Raw genomic sequence first — 23,314 nt, 5'->3', positions numbered from 1 at the left:
ATGCAAGGCAAGCACTCTACCACTGAGCCACCTTCCCAGCCCTCCATTGAGACTCTTATTTCCAATTAACTACTAAAAAGTCAGAAGTGGAGTTATGGCTCAAGTAGTTGAGTGCTAGCTAACCTTCAGCAAGAAAGAGCTCAGGGACAACATGCAGGCCCGGAGTTCAAGGCCCAGAACCTACACACACACACACACACACACACACACACACGCCCGCACGCCCGCGCACACACACACACACGCACAGACCAAAAAAGACTTGAAGTAGTAGACTTGAAGTAGAAGCAGGGAAAAAAGGTCTTTCTTAGAGTAGAAACTCAATTTATCGATCCTGGAGGAATGATGAAATTATTTAGAAATCATGATCATATTTTATAGTGCCAAAGTCTCATTCCAGAAGACACATATTAATTTTTTAAAACTAGATTTTTTTCTACTGTTTTTGCAGATTTTCTATAAACTGTATTAAAATAAGCTAACAAAACTGTTTCACAGAAATTTTAATTTCTCTTGGCTCTCCATAATATTGGACGGAAAAGCCAGTTTTTAAAACTCTATTTGCTGCATCTCATGTGACTGACAGGAGAATGGGGGCTTCCCAACCTAGCAGTGGTGCATGGTCAGGAAACGAGCCCATTTCTTCAGTTGTTAACAGGCTCCCATGGACTGAGACACTTCAAGACCCAGTGCCATACACTGATTTGGGAGACTTGCACTTGACCATTGATAGTTGAGCTTCCTCATTCATACTTTGATTTGGTACATCTACAAGTGAACTATCCCTATCTGGTTTACCTAGAATACCTTCTTATGTACCCTCACCTCTCTTTTTATGGATTCAGCCACAGAAAGTTATGACACATATAATTTCCATATGTGTAAACTCATCAAGCTCAGAGGACAAAATGATGACATGGCTAATATTTACTGAGTGATTTTTATTGCCAGACTCTAGGTTTCACAGAATTCTCATGATAAAACTGACAAAGACATCTTTATCTTTTGACTTGGTGAAGAGTTTTGCTTTTAACTTCTACAGAAGTTCATCTGTTGACTAACAGAGAATGACAGAAAATTATGGCATCTCATGCCCACATTTCCTAGGACAAAGTAAATTTTCTTTTAAGGTAGTCCACAAAATGATCTCTTGAAAAACTAAAGTACTGCTGGGTGCTGATGGTGCACACCTGTAATCCCAGTTACCCAGGAGGCTGAGATCTGAGGATTGTGGATTGAAGCCAGCCCAGGGAAGAAAAGTCCCTGTGAGACTCTGAGAGTACTGGAGAGTAATCCATTCAAAAACCAGAAGTGGCACTGTGGCTCAAGTAGTAGAGTGCTAGCCTTGAGCACAGAGGCTTGGGGATAGTACCCAAGCCCTGAGTTCAAGCCCACAACTAGAAAATAAATAAATAAAGCATTTGTTGATATGGTGCTCTGATTCTTTTGTTTAAAAACAGTAAAGCAAATGAAATGTTTATGATCTCAGTGAGTATCTTGTCCTTGTTCAGTCTTCTTCAGCAGGGTAACTACTAATTCTAATCTACTGGTTCATCAGAATGTGTTTAGATCAGATGCACTGCCTACATCTGCAGCTCGTATCGATGACAATAACCCACAGTGCTTTATCATTCAGATGTTTTTTTTGGGGGGTGGTGGTGAGGAAAGATGAAGGATGGTACAAGTGGGGCATTACTTGAATTTGAACTCAGGGCACTATAATTGCTAGGCAGGCACTCTACCATTTGAGCCACACTCACAGGCCTGATGATGATGATTGCATTTATTTTTCCCATAGAGTCTCTTGTTTTGCCTGGGGCTAGTCTTTAGGACTCCTATGTAGCTCGGGCTACAGATGTGAACCACCATATACCTGGCTTGTTGAAGGAAGGGTCTTGTAAATTTTTGCCCAGCCTGACCAGGAACTGTGACTTTTCAATCTCTAGTTCCCACATAACTGGGATTACAAGTACAACCGATACACCAGACCCTCCAGTAAGATTTTTAAAGTTACACAATATAAATCCACTAAACAAATATCAGAAACAAATCCATAGAAAGCCACAGCTCACTGCATCTTAAAGCCTGAGTGATGTCATGATTCTCTAGAGCCTTCGTCTGATGGAAGAGTTCTCATCTCAAGTGCCTGGCATTCCGCAAACAGATGAAGGGAGAAGAAACAGCTCTGGAGAGTAAAATTCATTCTCGGAGGATAGGAAATTTTTTATTTACTTCTGTATTATTACAGAAATTCTTATTCTGCCTAAGGAGAACTTCTTGATAACATAAGTCAATATTTATACCAATTACACATTCCCTCTCCCCGCAAAATGCATAAAAGTTAACAAAAGTTAATAGGAAACAGCTTAAAATACTAAACTCTACCAAAGTTTTCTAATGTACATTTTAAAAAGTTCTTAGTACTATAAAAATACAGCTCCCCACCCCTGTAAAAAATTTTACTTACAAGTTTTTGTATTTCACATAAAATTCCTCAACTTCTACCTCCTCTCCAGATTCCTTCTGCAACAAAAGAAAAATTCAGGTACACACTTAAAACCATGTACTTCAATATTTCTAAAGCAATTGTCTGCTCCCATAGGAAAAAGAAACATCCCAAGAAGAGCAGCACAGGGCCTCTGTGGAAAAAAAGATGGTTAGGCTGTGAGCTGCAGGAGGCCTGTGGATAAAGACTGACGTGCTCAGGCCCATGCATGTGTGTACTCGATGTGCTCCAGCTTCTGAGACATGAATCACTTTAACTCCTCCCTAACCACATGCAGCTTCATTCACAACAACCTGACCCCAAATCTGGCTTTCTGCCAAACCCACAGTGTTAAGTAGACGCCAAGTGTACCATTTTCTCAGGCAGCAGCCAATTAGCAACTGCTCTCCTGAATGCCATATGTATTATTTTTGGCTGCCTCATGGCAACTTTACATTGTGAGCTTTGTAATGTTTTAAAATATTTAAAAGACATTTATTTCTCCATATAGTTAATAACTCTAAACAAGAAATCATATAAAACTAAATCATGTTCTTATGCTGTAATTTCAGTGGATCACTATTCATAGTTTTAGTTTTACTCAATGGCACAATTAAAATCTCTCAGACAAGATGTCTCACATACATAGCAGCCAAATAAAATTAACACTTCAAATGCTACATTTAGGTAAGGTTAAAGTTACAATGCATATCAGCCAAATGAATCGTTCAGTGGTAAGACTATCCTTAACATCTCCTTTGTACCTTCTCTACTACATGTGGAAGATAACATTTATGTGATATTTTAGACATCTCTTTCTCTTTTGGTTATAGGCTATTAAGCAAGTCATACTATACAATTTTTTTCTGAAGAACATCAAATCAATATAAACACCCCTTACAGATGTTTCAAGACCGCTCTTACACTCATACAAGAGCCCCCAAGTCTGTCATGGGGCCAAACATGAGTGCTACATTGCTTCATACATAGATGCTTCAAAGAACATTAAGGCAAGCAGGAGCATGGCAAAGAGCAAATAAAAAACCAAAGACTTCAAACTGGCACAGACCTTTCCAAAGTACTCTGATTCCCTCAATCTACAATCTTCAAGCTATTACAAAAGAAGGCCAACAGACATGTATCCTCTATTGTCACTGCTTTTAATTTTGGTACCCTAAGTGTTGTTTATACATTTATCTGATTTGGAGATAGGATGAGGAATCACAAAATGGTGAGACAAAGGACAAAGGGTGAGCCAATGCAACAGCATACCCACAAGACATTGTGTTGCAATGAACTTTGCAACTTGGGGGAAGGAGGGAAAGTGGGATGAAATGAGGAAGGAGTAACAGTTTGTCAAGAAATGTATTCATTACCTTACTTATGTAACTGTAACCCCTCTGTACATCACCTTTATAATAACATAAAATTTTAAAAAATAGGAACAGTACAAAAAAAGTATCATTAAGCCTAAATTTTAAACACATTTTTTACACCTATTTGCAGATCACCAATAAGAAGTTTGGACAGTCAGGAACAGATCAATATATAGTCTGACCTGCTTGTGTCCTAATGGACATAAAAAAGGTCTAAAGTACATAGAAGCTTTGTGTGTGTGTGGGGGGGAAGGGTCATGGGGCTTGCCCTCTAGGCCTGACCACTGTCATCTGAGCTCTTCAGTTCAAAGTGAGCTCTACCACTTGAGCCACAGTGCTACTTCTGGTTTTCTGGTGGTTAATTGGAGCCCAGGCTAGCTTTGAACAGCAATCCTCAGATCTCAGCCTCCTGAGTAGCTAGGATTACAGGAGTGAGCCACCGGTGACTGGTTCATAGAAGCTTTTTAATGGTACCAGTTCAGGAGTTTGAACTCGAGGTCTGGGCACTGTCCCTGAGCCTTTCTTTGCTCAAGTCTACCTCTTGAGCCATGACTTCACTTTCACCATTTTGCTGGTTAATTGGAGGAAGGAGGCTCATAGAATTTCTTGTCTAGGTTAGCCCTGAAATGCAATCCTCAAGTTTCACCCTCCTAAATAGCGAGAATTACAGGCATGAACCACGTATGCCTGGCTACAGAAGCTTTTAAAGTTTCTGTATGCAGAACACAACCCATGTTAAAAGACTTAGTTATCCAAAATGAAACAAACAAACAACAGCTTCATTCCTCCAAGAGCCAACTATATAACCTGGAATTCATTTATAAAAGATACAATCAATTCAAATGACAATCCATACGAGGGTCACCCTACATTTCCCCATTCTATTCCCATTTAAAAATGTTTTCTTTATACAAAGGCAAAGACAAGGTAATAGACAACCACACAAAACTGCAAGATTAGATCTTTAGTGCTTCTCATAGCTAGCAGAACATTCAAACTGAAAATGAATCTGAAGTATCTGAACTTTTACTCTTCTAATAGAAGCTATGTTTTTCCATTCTGAGTTTTTCAAAATGATGCACCTTTTAGATGGTGTTAAGACAACAATTATTTCTATGCTCTACTACTTCTTCTGATTTCCTTCTTTGTTATCCTTTCTTCCATATTGTCCTTTTTCATTTAGTTCTAAACATCCTCACTGTTCGAGAATTCTTTTATTTATTTTTTAATCATTATTGTAAAAGTGATGAACAGGGGGGTTATATTTACATAAGTAATGAATACATTTCTTTTTAAACATTGATACCCCATTCCTCATTTTCTCCGTTTACCCCTCCCTTCTCCTCTCTTCCCCATTTGTATAGTTCATTTCCAACATAGTATTAAATGAGTATCACTGTTACATTAGACCATCTTTTATCCTGTTGTTTCTGTGATTTCCTTTCCCTTCCAAAAACCAGGTAATCATATACAAGACAAAGGCTAAAGAAAACTAAAACAGAAAACAAAAAAAGAAATAGCTGCATACAAGATGTAGTAAGAACCTCTAGTTTCTAATTTTTGGAGTTCATGTTGATACACTTCATTATATATGGTCCTATGCACTTAGCTATTGGGCTATTGTGATCTCCTGTTAGGAATATCATAGACATATTCTAGTTATTACAAATAAGGGAAACTATGAAACCTACTTTTGGGGGCCTGGCTTACTTTGCTTAATATAAATATTTCCAGGTCTTTCCATTTCCTTACAAATAGAGCAATGCCATTCTTTCTGACAGAAGTATAGAACTCCATTGTGTATATATTCTACATTTTCTTCATCCATGCATCTACTGAGAGACATCTGGGTTGGTTCCATATCTTAGCTATGGTAAATAATGCTGCAATGAACATGGTTGTGTTGGTAACTTTAGTGTGGCCTTGTCTGTGATCATTTGGGTAAATGCCCAGGAGTGGGATTGCCGGGTCATAGGGGAGCTTTATGTTTAGTCTTTTGAGGAACCTCCATACTGTTTTCCAGAGTGGTGGAACAAGTTTACACTCCCATCAACAGTGTAGTAGTGTTCCCTTTTGGTTACATCCCTGCCAGCATCTGTTGTTATTAGAGTTCTTGATAATGGCCATTCTAACTGAGATAAGGTGGAATCTCAATGTTGTTTTGATTTGCATTTCTTTTATGGCCAGAGATGTTGAGCATTTCTTCATGTATCTATTAGCTATCTTATTTTCTCTTCAGACAAGTCTCCCTTTAAATCTTTAGCCCACTTATTAATGGGATGGTTTTTTTCCTTTGGGGATTTGTTTGGGGAGATTTCATATTTTGAGCTCTAAGTATATTTTAAATACAAGGCCTTTGTCTGTTGTATGGCTAGTTAAGATCTTCTCCCAGTCTGTGGGCTTTCTATTTATCTTGCCAGCTATGTCCTTTGCCATGTAAAAGCTCTGTAGTTTCATGCAATCCCATTTATCCAACCATTCTTTGATTTGTTGTGTTTCTGGGTCTTTATTAAGAAAGTTTTGACCATGGAGTCCAGTGGCACAATCGGTTGGCGCGCAGTACTTATAAGAAAGTTTTGACCTGTGCCAAGGAGGCCTAGCGTTTCCCCTATTTCTTCCTGTAATATTTTCAGGGTTTCTGCTTTTACCTTGAAGTCTTTCATCCGTCTGGAATTGATTCTGGTACAGGGTGATATATAAGGATTTAACTTCCGTTTTCTACATATGTTTAGCCAATTCTTCAACATGTGTTGAAGAGTTTGTCTTTCATCCTGTTTTATTTTAGCTCCTTTACCACAGATTAGGTGGCCATAAGTCTGTGGGTTCAACTTCTGGGTCTTCAGTTCTAGTCCAGTGATCCTCAGACCTTTTCTTGTGCCAGTACCATGCTGTTTTTATTACTAGGGCTTTGTAGTAGAGTTTGAAGTCTGGTATTGATACTCTTCCAGCACTGTTCTTCCTGCTAAGGACTGTCCCAGAATTCTAAGTGGCACACACACACACAAAAATCTCCCAACAGCTGAGATAGCTTTCATCCTATCTCAACTCTGTTCCCAGAAAACTCTGACTCATAACTCTCTGTCCCTAACTCTTATTATACCCATGTTTGTCATGATCAGCTCTCCTCGGGGAACCTGCTGTGAAAATCCTAAAGGAAGGGTCTAGAGCTGTCTAGAAGAACAGACTATGTTTTAAAACCTCACTCAGAAGTGGTGCAAAATTGTCTCCTGTATTTTTTGAATATAATACTATATTTGGTTAACTAACTATGATATAAGATAATCATCTTTTTTTGCTGTAGAACTACAGAGCTGTTTTTAACCTTTTTCTCTCATCGTGCTGTCTGCTTTTGCTTTATTGATAGTAAAATAATGAAAATAATTGTTGAGACTTTATGAACCCTCTGAAGAATCAAGTATTCACTAAATGGCATAGACATTCAGATAAATCTTCAACACCCCACAGTGCCTAATTTTCAGAAAGCATTTTACAATATATATACCCAATGATAATAGTTAAAACACTAAGTTACATACATCCACAAATTTATATCTTGGACAGTTGCCATTAAATCTGAGAGTTCTTTGAGTAGTTTCATTTGTTTTTTTCACTAGACTCCAAAACTAGGAGAAGATTTCTTTTCACTAGACTCCAAAACTAGACTAGGGATATCTTTATAATTCATATGAAATGTAAACTTCCAAACATTTTAAGTCATATTTGTCCCACTACTCATGTGCACCAGAACTCTTGATCAGGCAATAAATTGACTTGTCCATTCACATGACTAATGACAATCCTATACTTTGAAATGGTTCCTTTCCTAAGTATTCCATTACTAACTTCAGTAGTCTCATGGACATACAAACCTAAATCACATTGGAAAAAAAAAAAAGAAAATGATTGTTAAGTAATACACAAAAGAATGAAAAACACCTCAATCACAATTTATTTGGGGAGAAAATAAGTGTGATGTGATAATAAATAGAATAAGAAGTTTTGCCTAAACTTGTACTCTTTTTAAATTGCTGTATTCAATTGAGGAGAATTGAGACACATAATCTTTGGGTTTAAAATAAATTCTTAAAAGAGAAAATGAAGAATCTTAAAAAATATACTTAGAAGTTGTCTGTAAACAATTTCTAACCTGATCCAAAAAGGATTTGAATTGCTCTCTAAAGATAGATGGCTCAGTGAGGCTCTGTGGCTCATACCTGTAATCCTAGCTATTCAAGAGAGTGAGATGTGAAGATCAAGGTTCAAAGCCAGCCTGGGCAGGAAAGTTTGTGAGACTCTTAGCTCCAATTAGTCATTGAAAAAGCAGGAAGTCGAGCTAAGGTACCAATGATAGAGTGCAGCCTTGAACTAAAGGAATTCAGGGGAGTGCCCAGGCCCAGAATTCAAGCACCAGGCCTGGCCAAAAAAAAAAAAAAAAGATGGCTCATAGCAGCAAAGGCTAAGACTAAACTAAACTAGAAAAGAAAAGAAGTAACTTTTATGTGATCCAAATATCAATTCTCACATATATATTTGTGCCTTAAAATTCAAATATACATTCCAACTATGGTCCTTCTACTGAGTCCCATGTACACTAACTTGGATTTAGAACAATACATAAAAATCTGAACCATCCCCACTAAACTAGAAGTGGTGAATTAGTAGGGCTCTGCTAGGAGGTTTTGTTGTGGCTGCTGTTGTGCAGGGCTTAAACTCTGGGCCTGGATGCTATCCTTGAGCTTTTGTGCTCAAAACTAGCACTCTATCTACCATTTGAGCCACACCTCCACTTCTGATTGTTTTGATGCTTAATTGGAGATAAGAGTCTCACAGACTTTCCTTTTCAAAATGGCTTCAAACTTCCAAAGTGTTACCCTCAGATCTCAGCCTTCTGAGTCGCTAGGATTGCAGGCATGAGCCACAAGTCATCAGGCTCAGAGGAATTTGAAACAATGTCACCACTTAGGTACAGCACAAATGTCCATTGATTTGAAAACCACTAAAGTTCAACTGTGTGCTAGTACCTACTAGACAGGCTCAGAGAACTTATAGCCAGTTTCTGCTGTCCTGCCAGGGAGTGGGGAGAAACACCTTCTCCACAGCTAGTTCTTAAATTATTCATGGTAAAATGAAACAGACCAGCAAGCATAGCTAGAATCCACAGGAAAAAGAAATCTCAAATTTCCCTTTGTTTCTGTTTTCAATACTTTCCACCAGTGTTTTTAAAGCTGATTTAAAAAAAATGTTTTGGGAATATTAGCAGTTTACTAAGTACCAATTCATGTTTAGTATCTTCTACTGGACTTTCATTGCCCTTTAAGAAATACTAGTAATACACAACAATTCTATGAGCAATACTTCTCTTCTTCTAAGCCATACCACAAGGCACATACACAAGGCACATAACCCTTTCCAGAGAAAAGGTTCCACTATGTCTCAGTATTCTCAAATTCATAAAATCAATCAAGATTCCATCTTCATATATAGAGTGATTTTTAATGTCTTAAGATAAATCAGATCATCAGTAAATGGTAATAATACTCATTCCTGAAACACTGGCACCTGTTTAGGAAGGAGGTAAAAGGGGGTAGAAAGCCTTAGAGTAGGCAAAACAGAAAGAAAAACCAATGTCCTACATAATGTGTAGTCTGAGTAGCTCTGAATAACAGAACTAATTATAATATGCAACCCCCAAACCTGCTGAGTATTCTGGCTGAAGTACTATCAATTGAACGAAAATTAGTATATCCCATCCAAACGACATGCTATTTACTCAAACAAGTCACTTCAATTCAGTGAAGAGGATTATTCTTTAAAGCATGTCAAGTATTTAAATTTTACCTTATATCTGCAATTCACAAATTAATGGTTCTAGAGCTATCAGAATGATAAAAATAAAACCTATCTAATGAATTAAATAGTACTCATTTCTGCTTAGACATGTGGGAAATTTGGCTGAGATTTTTATTATGTAATCATCAGGGCAAATATCTTCACATTCAAAATCAACAGATAACCATCTATACACCTACCTACATATTGAATTTCAAACTACGTTGACCTGTTGCTCCCAATTATTTTCACAGAAACTTGGATGTATAAACTGGTGAAAATCCATACCTTGTATCATACAATAATATGGGACAAAGTCACACCATTTACTGTTGATTCAACGACATTTTCAAGGACCTCTTGGTAGAATTATTTGAATAACGAAAGTTTCCTATTTGATAAACCCTGAGATCTCACTTTCAGTCCCCTAATTCCTCAGTTCCTCATTTCTCACACAGGGAAATTATGTTTTATATAATTTGACACTGATTTTATGTTAAAACAAACAGTCATGCACTGTTGGCTCATACCTATAATCCCAGCTACTCTCAGGTTGCTGAGATCTGAGAATCACAGTTAGAATCCAGCGTAGAATGGAAAGTCCGTGAGACTCTTATCTCCAATTAACCACCCAAAATTTAGAAAAAGAGCTGTGGCTCAAGTAGTGGAGCACTAACCTTAAGCATAGAAGTCACAGAATCTAGTGTGTGTGTACATGTACACATTTACATACACATATACACATACAAATACACAAACAACAAGCTGTACTTCCATGTACTTTCCCCTCACTTTGAAAGCCAATTTAAAACAAACAAAAAAACTGCGAGCATGATTGATTCAAGGGGAGAAAAAAACATACATATGCAAAGAGAATACTTTCTAGATATATTTTTATTCAAAAAGGCAATGTCATTTTCCCAAACTGGACAAGAAGGCAGTTAATTGGGATGAAAAGAATTTTCACAGCAAAAAGAAAACACAGAATCAGTCACTCTAATTCTCCACTCAATGATGTGGCTATATGGCTACCAATAAGTATACATGACTAACGTGTGCAGAACATGAACTCTGAAAAGTAAATCATACTCTCTTCAAAATTATACTGATAACTGCCCTATATATTCCACCTTTGTGTGGGAAATACAGATATTTTAACTGTATATAAAAATGTTAGAAAATATATGAGAAAACATTTACTTGCCCAAATAATAAACCTTTTCCTCTCAAAGACAGGTAAGAGGTAAATGCATGACTTTGATCTTTGTGCAAATTATTTGTGAAAAAGGTAGCCTATAACTCTGAAACTTCTATATATTTCTTTGGTGACTCCTCAGTTCCTTGTCACCTCCAAATGAAATAATAAAGAACGATACATTTTAATTTCATTGCTTAATATATTTTAACTTCACTTGGGATCAAATATCCCCCAAATATATATTAGATTAGCAAATGGGACTAGAAATGTCACAGAGATTTTGTTTTGCAAAAATGGAATCTTAAAAAGGAAATTACAATACAACAATCCTAAAAGAGTCAAACACACACAACAAATTTTATCATTCCAAGTGGTGCTCACCTGCTTTTTCACTGACCGACTGCTCATAATCTTTTCTACCACTGGGCCTTCTGCATCAACAGATTCCTGAAGAAAAAAAATAAAGTGATGTATATCTATTCAATAGAAAACATCTGACCTTATACGAAATAAGCAAACAATCATTCCCCTTTGCCACTACCTCCATACCCTCTAAATCACTAGGTACAAAGTCAATGACTAAAACACTAAAAGTTCATTCTACAGAAAAGCAAGAGTAAGAGCAGTGCTTCTGACTTCATAATTATGTGGTTAATTACGTACACTAGCATGGGTCCATCAAGCCAGAGAGCATTCAAAAATTACAGCTGCTAAGAGAAAATATTCTCTGCATGATAGCAGTAAAAAAAAAATATAACGTTCCTTCAGCTATACCCATGGGGTAAATATACTCATCACTTTGTTATTGTAGGCAGCGTTTATCTATGGAGGTCACATCAAACATTACACAACAATTTAACATAGCACAAATTACCAAATAAAACACAAAGCTGCATTTAATGTACTTTTTCAATGGGTTACCAGTTTGTTAACCAAAGTACAGTAATAGTTAGAAAAGAGCATTATTAAAAATCTTCATGATAATCAATCCTACATTACTACCCTTATTTTATACAAACTATTTTATCCATCATTTACATTGCACGGAGAATAAAGTGTGCCCTGCTGTGTACTACAAGGCAGTAATTTCATAAAGGGGTTCTTATGGTGCCAAACAGCAGGAGATGAGCTTGAGTGGTTTATTAAAGTCCCAGAAGCTACAGTACTGAATTCTCAGAGGTAAATTCAGCTGCCTCATATTCTAGCACTGACTCTTCCTCAGCACAGACCATTAATTCTCCAAAATTGTGTCAAATTACATATCACAGGCTTATATAAAAATAAATTTCAGTGAACAGGGCTTTTTAAAAACAACTAATTTCCCTTAGCACATTAGCCAACATTAGATGAACATCCCCTATTGAAAGTCCAATGCTGCCATTGAATGATCCAGGGCTAGCTATAAAATTTCCAGACTATCTTTCATTTTTTTTTTGGCTTTTTTTCTTTTTTCTTGTAAAGATACTATACAGAGGGTTACAGTTACATGAGTGAGGTAATGAGTACACTTCCTCTTGAACATTGTTACCCCCTCCATTGTTTTCCCCCTACCATCCTTTTTTGATTGTGATTAAGTGATTACATAATTTCCGGAAATTCACAGAATTGTGGAATAATGATGCTCATTTAAAGTCACAAGTTCATTCTAACTTTCCTGGAGCAAATTGTCTATCACAGTCTGTAATATATAACGGTGTTCACATGTTATATACCATATATGTGATCAGCAGCATGGGGATATTTAGTAGTGGTTCAACCAGATGAGTGGGAGTTCTTTGTTTCTTAAGTCCTGTTAGTTTTGTCATATCACCTAACATTTTGGATTTAGCATCCACTTATCAGGGAGACCATGTACCATTTGTCTCTTCGTTCTTGGCTTACTTTGCTCAACATGATTCTTTCTAGCTCCATCCATTTCCCTGCAAATGCCATTATTTTGTCATTTCTAATGGCTGCATAATATTCCATTGTGTATAGATACCACAATTTTTGGATCCATTCATCTGTGGTGGGGCATCTAGGTTGTTTCCATATCCTAGCTATTGCGAACAGTGCTGCAATAAACATGGAGGTGCACGTGTCCTTGTATATTGGTTCCTGTTGTTCAAGGTAGATGTCTAGAAGTGGTATGACTGGGTCGTAAGGGAGGTCAATCTTTAGCTTTCTAAGGACCCTCCAGACTGCTTTACAAAGTGGTTGTATAAGTGTACATTCCCACCAGCAGTGTAATAGGGTTCCTCTTTCTCCACATCCCCTCCAGCATTTGTCGTTGGCTGATTTGTGGATGTGGGACATTCTGACTGGGGTAAGATGGTATCTCAGGCTTGCCAGACTATCTTTTAAAAATGTCTGTGAGAACTGGGCACAGGGTAGCTCACACCTGTAATTCTAGCTACTCAAGAGACTGAAATCTAAGTATCACAGTTTGAAGCCAGCCCAGGCCAGAAAGCCTGTGAGACTCTTAACTACCAAAAAAGGCAGAAGTAGAGCTGTGGCTACTTATACTCTACTTCTGTGGTACAGTGTTAGCTTTGAGCAAAAAAGCTCAAGGACAGCACCCAGGCCCTGAGTTCAAGCCCAGGAATGGCACAAAAATTATTAAAAAAAAAAAAAAGTCCCTGTGAATTACTATGGATCAAGCTGCTGACCTGCTGCTCAGACTGTGAGGTATTAGAGGGTGAGTCTCTTCCAGCAGCATCTGCATCATCTGCCTCCTCATCAGAAATCTTGAACTCCAAGTCTTCAGTGTACCGCTTTCTCTTCACCTGCCTGCTGGATCGTCTCTTCTAAAACAAAACAAAGTGGGTTTTAAAAAGCAATTTTTGAGGCTCTGAAACATGATGCAGAATGGTAAGATATATTTTAATCTCAAAGAATACATGAAAATTCTGGAAATCAAGTGCAAAGATCATTGTGGCAAGTACATAATGAAAACAGTTGTGGATCCTGGGACGACCATCACTCTGTCACTCCCAGTTATGTGCCCTTCCACGGAAAATGTATGCAGCAACAAGCCACGGAGCCAGAGTATCCATCAGAAATGACAGAATACTGGAACTAGCCAATGAATCTATAGAGGTTCATTATACTCTTCTACTTCTATGTGGCAGCATATTTTTTACATAAAAAGTAAAAAAGGTGGGTGGATTAGAAAATAATTTGCAAATTATAAGGTTCTACACAAATATTGGTACATTATTTTCTAAGGCACTAAAAGATATTTCAGAAGATATTCACAGAAAGACATTTCATTGAAAAGTTGTTGCAACTTAATTTGGTCCTAAAAGAAATGGGCTAATTTTTTTTGAAGGGCTGACAAAATTCATAATGAATAAAAAATATTTTAATTTTTTAACATCGTAACTTTTACTTTGCTGGTTAAAATTTAAAAGATTGGTAATATTGGGTATCTGTAGGGTTATTGGCAAAATGTGCCAATATAACCCAGTAATGCCTTTTGTGGGACAATGTGGTCATTTATATCAATATTTAAAACATACCAACTCCTTAACCCAGCATTGTACTTCATAAGCTACCCATAATATTTGGGGAATATTTGTAAAAATTTAAGATAAAAAAAGACAGAGACGATAAAAAGAAGAGAAAGAAGGGAAAGGAAGGTATGAAGAAGATAAGAAGGGAAGGAGAAAAAAAGTAGGGAGAGGAAAAGAGACAAGTTAAATTGTTTGATTCTATTTAAGACAAAAAGAAGTTTAGGCATTTAGATGTATAGTCTGTTAATACACACATAAATATAAAAAGAAGCAGGCCTTGTCTACTATTCTATGCTTCACCAAGCATTTGCTTAAAAAAAAAAAAGACATGAGTACGCTTTCAGCAACAGAAAAAAATAATTGAAAAGATACACAAATGACTGACAGGTATTAATTCTGGAGAAAAGAGTGAACAGAGCAGAGCAGGGCTTGTATTTTATTTTGGTCTTAAACATTTTGAAAATTTCTGAAGATATTAAGTGTTGAAAGATAAAATTCACAAGGAAATAAGAAAGAACAGAGAAAAGTATCATTTTATACAAATCTTTTTAAGAATTATGAGGGAGGGGATAAAAAGTCTGACAAGAAATGTACTCACTACCTACTGTATGTATGCAACCCAGTTGTATATCACCTTGACAATAAAATTAAATTTAAAAAAGAATTATGAAATAAATTTTATAGCTGGTCAGTGAGGCAGAGAGAGGATATCTCAGGATAGTACTAACACAATCCCACCAGTTTCTCCTAATGGGTGATACATGATGGGTACATATTTATGCATTTATGTATTTATTCATTTATCGGCACGAGTCCTGGAGCTAGACCTCAGGGCCTGGTACTGTTCCTGAGCTTTTATACCCAAGGATAGGACTCTACCACTTAAGCCACAGCTCAACTTCCAGCTTTTAGTGCTTAACTGGAAATAAGAGACTCACAGACTTTGCTGCCTGGACTGTCTTTGAACCTCAATTCTCAGATCTCAGCCTCCTGAGTAGCTAGTATTACAGGAGTGAGTCACTGACACTTGGATAATATTTGATGGATTTTTAACCTTTGTACACTCCAGTCTGAGGAACAGATACAAATTCCATATAAATATCAAATAAGATTGTTCAAGATTGGAAGCACCCAGTCCTACAAATTCATGGCAGCGGAGGGATAGGGTACCTTTCTGACACAAAACTATTTGGGATTAATGTTTTATTAGCAGATTTCCTAGTGGTCTCAACCAGAGGGAGTAGTGATACAGGCCAGAGGTTTCTCCACATTCAAGACAGGTGGTACAGAAACCCGTGGGAGGTTGTACCATCTGGACCCTTTCCTATATCAAAGGAGTCAGTTTTACCTTGTGAGCCTAGGACTGAATGTTCCTGTTTGAATTTTTCCTGATTCTTGTATGGGCTTAAATGAGTTCCTTAAATGTGGACCTCAGTTTCCTGTTCTATAGAATGGGGTTAATGATAGTACTACCCTCATACAAATAATGTGATGATCACTTAAGGGAATTCATTCAAAGCATTGTGCATTGCAATTAATAGGATTAGAGTCATCATTAATCAGCTCCAGTTTTCCAAAGAAAAATGGCCCAGTTATCTTGCACAGCTTCCCTTCTCTTTCCAAAGCTGACCTACTTACTCCTGCTTCCAGGCCTACTTTACCATCCCTCACATCTGGACGGCCAATTTCTTTAAAACCTAAAGGGCTATTATGAAGAGCAATGTTTTAATTTTGTGAAATTTAGCCCAATATTTGTATTCCATCTAATATATCAATTTAAATTAAAATGGATTAATTTATATTTCCATCTTTATGCCATTACCGTAGGAGGGACGTGCTACTAATGATCCATCTGTGATGTTTTATCAGGCTTCCATGCTTGAGGCCACAATGTCAAAGTATTCTTCCAGCATAAGTAACGAGACAGGGTCTGGACACAGTCTAAGACAAATTCACTTTACATTAAACCCCATTCCATTATTAAAGAAATGTTCCAGTACAATAAAATGGGGTCTTATTTAAAAAAAAAAAAAAAACCTATGTATTAGTGAATGACTTTTGTCATCTGTGTTTCTTGTCTTAAATCAACTTTGTGATATAAATTTGTGCAATCCTGATGGGGTTGATAGTAGGTACAAGGTCATATCACAAATGTTAAAAATATAAAGCTTAAATTCAATTGCCCAAAATTTTTAAAAATATTTTATGGTTTCTTTCCTTTGTATATAATTATTAAAAATCATTTGAGCATCAAAATTCCTTTCAAAAAATCTTCCAATATAAAATTATTCATTATATACTGTTTAAATCATGAGGTAGAATATTATTCAAAAGAATTCTGTGGATCTAAATTCAATGTTAGAATTGCATTTAAACCACAAGTCAGAATTTGTGAGGTGACACTGAAATAATAAATCAGCTTTTTAAAACTTGGTTTGTTTTGTAAAAGATACTTTGAGTTAAACTAGGTGTACAGAAGAGAAGATTGAAATGTGTCTCCATGATCTAGTTCCTTGTTGTAGTACCTTGTGAACAGTTTTGCGTTACTTAAAATTATATAGCTTTTGTGTTTGGAAACTAATTACAAAATTGAAAGATTTTTGCTCTAAGCCCTTCATGAATGTATTACAGGAAGAAACATAACAAACAAGCAGTCAGTATCACTTCCTGCACCAAAGATGACGGGAAATCACAAACTTCAAAATCATATCTCTTCGTATGGCTGTTCATGTTAGCTACTAAGCCCAGAACACTTATACACTAGTCAATCAGAGAGCAAGCAAAGTTTAACAAATTATTACTTTTCTGTAACTGACATGCAGAAGATAAAGGGGGAAAACCCTAATATTTCATAAATTCCATTTGAATCTGACTTAACAAATAGACTTTTTAAAACCAGTTAATCTTGTAAAAGACTAACAGCATTTACTAGACTTCCATGAATTCTTAACAGTGTGTAAATATTATTGCCATAAGCCTTACTTTATGCAAATACAAATTAGGAGAAACATTCCTTAAATAATTACAAAAGATACCTAATTGTTTTCCTAGAATTGTTTTCACTGACATATGATGAAAAGAAATTATTTAATTAATTATTTAATTAACACATACTGTAGAAAAGTGTAACCAAAAGATTGGCTATACAACCAAAGCAAAACAAGCAATCATTCACATTCTCTCTCCATTTTTCCCCATCTCAGGTCCTGAGCTTAGGTCATTGTGTGAAGTTACAGATGTCAAGGAGCTGTACTCAAAACAAAACCCCAAAACAAATCTGCAGCTCTTTAGACTAAAGATACATAGTGCTGGCTGGCTATTCTAGTGGGATGCCTCAGAAACCACTCCCTCAGACGTCATCCTCACAAGTTACACTCGCAGCCACCCCCAGTGGACTAGATTGGCCTCTTTCCAGAGAATCTAACAAGGAAATCATGTTTAACTGTCACATGTAAGAATCTTTCTCAGTCCAATCAGTGAAGACAGCATGCCTTTCAAACCAGGAGCCTGTATTTATAAAGCTCATTTCAGGGCTAATTCTTCAACTTATTCCTGTAAAATTCTCTAAAATGCAGAAGAATCTAATGCTAGAGAACTTTGCACAGTTGGTAGACATTTTACTTTGCATGGCTACATCTCCTTATCTATCAGAAGTCAAAAAACACTAAGACAAGTTATGTATTGTTCTGTTTTTGGCTTTTTGTTTGCTTGTTTATTTTTGTTGGTCCTGCGGCTTGATCTCAGGACCTGGGCACTTACCCTGAGGTTTTTTTGCTCAAGGCTAGTGCTCTACTACTTTGACAGCCAGCTCTACTTCTGGATTTTTAGGTGGCTTTGAACTTCAAATTCTCAGCTCTCAGCCTCCTGAGTAGTTAGGATTTCAGGTATGAACTACCAACTCCTATATTTTGGTGTTTTGTTTTGTTTTGTTTGTCAGTTGTGGGGCCCGAGTGCTGTCCCTCAGCTCTTCAGCTCAAGGTTAGTCTTCTACCACTTCAGCCACAGGGCCACTTTTGGCTTTTTCTGCTTATGTGGGGTTGAGGAATCAAACCAAGGGTTTCATGCATGCAAAGCAAACACTCTACCACTGAGCCACCTTCCCAGCCCCATATTTTGGTTTTATAATCTGAAAAATCAAGGTTGCCAAGCAACCAAATTTCGGAAGAATTGGAAAATGTGAATGAAGCTTTAAATGAACAAATACAGTATATTAACAGTGTTAAACCATAACATGTAAAACATGGAGATACAAATTTATAAAAACAAAAATGGTTCTTTTCCTTTCTTAATTATGAAATAAAAGATGGCAAAACCATCTCTAGTTAGGAACTTAATTCCAGGTTGGTTTCCCCAGCTCTCATCATGAAGGATATAATGTTCCAGGTGAAAGTAAGGACAGTCTCACAAGTATCTCTATAACAAAGCTGGAGGAGGTCTAGTGTGCTTTACATATGTGGCTAACGTTACCATGCTACACATCCAAAGCTCAGGAAGAGAATAATGGCATTACCTGAACACCTGGGTCTTCATCTTCTTCAGGAGCAGGAGATGGTGGGGGTGTTTTGTCCAAGTCTGAATTTTCAGAACCTTCTGTTTTTCCCTTGTTGACCTTTTTCTTCAAAGCACTTGCATCTGAATCAGGTTTCTTATTACTAGAATTCAAGGTATACCACTTAGTGTTCAGTTCTTAATGTGGTTTTCTACATTTCCCCAAATTTCTATTTCCCATATTAATAGTCCTAGATTGTCTATGACAATGGATAAGTCCAGGTGTGCTGGCCACTTATAATTCAATGGTCAAAAAATTTTAAGTTTCTAGCTCATACTCATTTGGATGACCTTTAGTAAATTTCTGGCCTAAATTATAATAAAAGGGTATGCAAAACCTCTAATGCCACACATAGTACATTTGTTTAAAACCACTACCAACCCACAAAACCATGCAAAATCAAACTAAGAAGTAATATTACTCTAAGTTTTAAAGGTATTGTACAAAGCCCTTTTAAAAAGATGTCCAAGAAAAAAAATGATCCATAACATTATATCTCTTGGGATAGTTTCACATACTTCCAGTGAAGTCTTTTAAAAAACACACACGCAAAAACCTGTAGTGCTAAGTGCCCCATTCTGTACTTATCCAATTGCATTTTTATCATGCTTAGAATCATTTAATTAAAAAAATTCCAGAAATATATAATTTTACTTAATGTTTGTTTTTAGTTAAAAATAAGTGGATATATTTTCTTTTGGAGTATTGTCACAATCTCATCCCCAAACAGTCCTGGAGAGTGAATCTAGCACCCTGTACTTTCTAGGTAAGCACTCTACCACTAGGCTACATCTCAAGCTCCACAATTAGCTTTTCCTCCCATCCACTGCCCCCCATAAAGCTAGGTCTCTGAAATACAAATAGCAAATCAACCACACCAATTAAAGCATATTTTTTCCAAGTATGTTGCTGACAAACATTAACAGGATTTGAATGATCCATTAAGACAAAAGGCATAAATGCACTGTAACAACAACAACAAAATTTTTTAAAACTTTATCAGCACCTTTAGAACCTTGGCTTGACATTCTGTTAGAATGTGCACTTGTGTTACCCAAGATTTTTTAACATCAATTACCATTTGCTATATGACTCTGAAAATATTTCAAGAATAGAAACCATTATTTTTCTAGTTCTAGGGAGCCTCAACTCTAATTCTCACAGTAAAATACATATTAAAATATTAAATTTACTTATTGAAGTTTGTAAATTCCCAGAAAAATACCATAGCCAATGGAATGAACTAAACATCATGTTTTCTAACCTTGGCTACTACAAAGAGGGCACACTACCTATATGCTTTTATTTAAGTAAAACATGTATCACATTAAGTATATCAAAAGTATTGCTAATATAAAAATGTTCCAACACACAGTAATCTTTGATCATCTTAAATTATTTTAAATGTTCAGTTCATTTTCATTTTGTTTCATTAACATTTTAACTTATTAGTCACATCAGGAAGTAACTTAAAACAATTCATTATTATAGCAAACAGCAGTTAGGTTTCAAGAGTTCGTTTTATTTTTATATAGAAAGAAAGCAATGTCTTTAAAACATTAAGTCACCAAGAGACCTACAGAAAGCATAATATTTTTTAAATTAAAAAAAATCCATACAACAGTTCCTTATCCAACTGTCCTAGTGTTTACGCTACACATGGACAGAAGTCTCCCCTACTATGAGGCTCCATTTCCAGCATTTATTTCCGCTCTAACTGCCACAAATTATACAATACTACAGCTGAACACTGGGCCTCTTTCCTTTCATCTGCACGCCAAGAGCAATCAGATTACCCTGGTAACCAGCGGTCACATGACCAGCACCTGCTCTTTTGGCTGGATGCCACTGACTAAAGCCATCTGCTTCCCTCAATCAGCTTTCAAACATTCTCAACACCTGCGCTGCAGTGTTTTGTGGTTTCTTTTATCAAATCAGTGCAAAACTGCTTCCAAAACTTTACATATTTCTCAAATTTGTTTAAATCAGAGGTAGGCCTGTCAAAGAGTTGAACCACTGCCAGGTAAAGTGAGCTGGCAGCTAGTGCTTTCCACGGTGACCTCTCTCTACCAGAGAGAAGTACATGGTTCAATTTAGTGGGGTTGTAGGCCTGCATGCAACTGTCCTTCAGGAGCAAAGACTCACTGTCTGGAATCAGACCAGAGCCCAGGTCTACGGAAACATCTATTTGCTGGAAGAGAGAAGTGCTAATGATTTTCCATCTGCTCTTCCCAAGAATGAACTGTACGGAATATCCAAGATGGCTGAAAGTCAGACAGGACCTCTCCAAATGCTTAGACAAAAAGCTGAGCTAAGGAAGCACCCCAGATCTGATTACTGAAAGATTGCAAACTCATTAGACCTTGTTCTATAAATGTTCAAAGACAGCTAACAGTTCCACATATCAATATACAAATCAAACACTCTAAGAGTCAAAAAAGGCTACAAGATCTTCAGTGTCCACTCAGATTGTACAGTCCAGAAAAAAAACCTGAATTAATGACATTAAATTGCCTGTTACTATTTTGCAATAAGCTAATTTGTACTGTCAACTAAGTATTCATATTTAAACTATTCTGCCCACAAGAAGCTAGAGTCAAGTGTTGAGTTTGTTTTTTCTTTTAATAGAAGAAGGTATTATAGAATAGTGGATGAGCACATATGTCAATCAGACTTCGGATCAAATTCCAACTGTCACTTAAGGTCTGTGACCCTGGATAAATAATTTGCATCTCCTGTGCCTGTTTCTTCAGATACAAAATAAGGTAAATCATATCTTCCACCAAGATTCGTTATAAAGTTTAAACAATATAATTGGGGAAAAAAGTCATGGAAGAAAGACAAGGTAGCCCTGGGCATAGATGGTTAAATTCCACACACCTGGAAGACAAGCGACCCCTATTCTCTGGCCTTGGCTCAGACCCACTAGACCAAATCAACTACAGGGTGTTACAGAGAAGACTCCACTTGCATTGAGGGTTATGGTTACTTCATCTAAGCAATATAAAAAGAAGGGGGGAAAATCAATGAATGATACTGCTAATTACAAGCTTAAAAAAAAAAAACCCAAGGAAAACAGACCCATACCATATTCCTCCCTATTCCCAGAACTGCTGCTGTCATTCCCACCCAACTAGGGCAACAGTCACTGCCACATCTCCCCATCATCCAGGCTGTGGGACAGAAGGACAGACCTTATATTTAGAGTCATTATTAAAGTCTGTAGGATTCAAAACTAGTCTTTTAAAAAACACAGCAATACATAAACTCCTCTTCCATATTATGTCAAAAGCTTGAAGATATAAAGAGCAAGTTCTTTCCAGTTGTTAGTAAGAAATATCCCTTAAATCAACACTATAATATTGAGGAGGAGGAGGCCACTGACAGGCTTAGCACGGTTACTGCACCTCAGATCTCCAACAGCACAAAGATGTCTACTACGGGCTAAGCCACAGATGGCTATTACATGACAACCCTAAAGTACAATCACAAGAAAAGCAGGCAAATATAGCCTATAAGAAACCATGTCTAGGGGCTGGGAAGGTGGCTCAGTGGTAGAGCGCTTGCCCTGCATGCCTGAGGCCCTGGGTTCGATTCCTCAGCACCACATAAGCAAAAAGAAAAAGCCGGAAGTAGCACTGTGGCTCAAGGGGTAGAGCACTAGCCTTGACCTGAAGAGCTGAGGACAGCATCCAGGCCCAGAGTTCAGGCCCCACGACTGGACCCCCCCCCCAAAAAAAGAAAAGAAACCATGTCTATCCTCCCCCTCCACCGCCCTCTCTCTCTCTCTTGGTCAGTTGTGGGGCTTGATCTCTGGGCCTGGGCACTATCCCTCAGCTCTTCAGCTCAAGTCTAGTGCTCTACCACTTTGAGCCACAGCGCCACTTCTGGTTTCTGGTGGTTAATTGGAGATAAAAGTCTCAGACTTTGCTGCCTGGACTGGCTTTGAACTGCAATCCTTAAATTTCAGCCTCCTGAATAGCTAGGATTACAGCCATGAGCCACCAGTGCCCAGCTTCTCTTCCCAACTTGCTCTGCCTCCTATATTACCTAGTTCAGAATAATGAGCCAGAACATCACTTCGAAATCCATCTCCACAAGGATCCATAGTGACCAGCTGAGATGTGGATCCAGTACTTATACATAAGTACTTATAAATATCCAATATCCTATACATAATGTCTGAGATTCTAAGTACTGCTAATACAGGGCTTCAGTAGTATTTATGACTGTCAATATACAAGGCCCTTTACTTCCTTATTTTCCAGGCATATAAAACTTATTCCCACTTTTGTTCCAAGCTGCTCATCTGGGCATTAGCTTGCCCATCACTCATTCTAAGCAGTACTTTCTGACCACCACAGTCTGGACTAGGTATGATTT

The 23,314-nt window shown here is 37.2% G+C and overlaps 1 protein-coding gene across 3 annotated transcripts in view; it reads right to left on the bottom strand.

Annotated features, from left to right (window-relative positions):
* Chd7 (chromodomain helicase DNA binding protein 7) overlaps positions 1-23,314 on the bottom strand; it is a 216,775-nt gene that overhangs the window by 66,833 nt on the left and 126,628 nt on the right. For all 3 annotated transcript variants that reach the window (XM_013009365.1, XM_013009366.1, XM_013009367.1), the window contains exons 4-7: positions 18,893-19,034; positions 13,537-13,674; positions 11,270-11,335; positions 2,468-2,523 (exon numbers count right to left, since the gene is read on the bottom strand). In XM_013009365.1, coding sequence (XP_012864819.1) covers positions 2,468-2,523; positions 11,270-11,335; positions 13,537-13,674; positions 18,893-19,034 — 402 coding nt within the window. The remainder of the gene's footprint in view (positions 1-2,467; positions 2,524-11,269; positions 11,336-13,536; positions 13,675-18,892; positions 19,035-23,314) is intronic.

This window comes from Dipodomys ordii, unplaced genomic scaffold (assembly GCF_000151885.1).
Source record: "Dipodomys ordii isolate 6190 unplaced genomic scaffold, Dord_2.0 Scaffold9, whole genome shotgun sequence".
Lineage (NCBI taxonomy): Eukaryota > Metazoa > Chordata > Mammalia > Rodentia > Heteromyidae > Dipodomys > Dipodomys ordii.
This window is presented reverse-complemented; position numbering and strand designations above follow the sequence as displayed.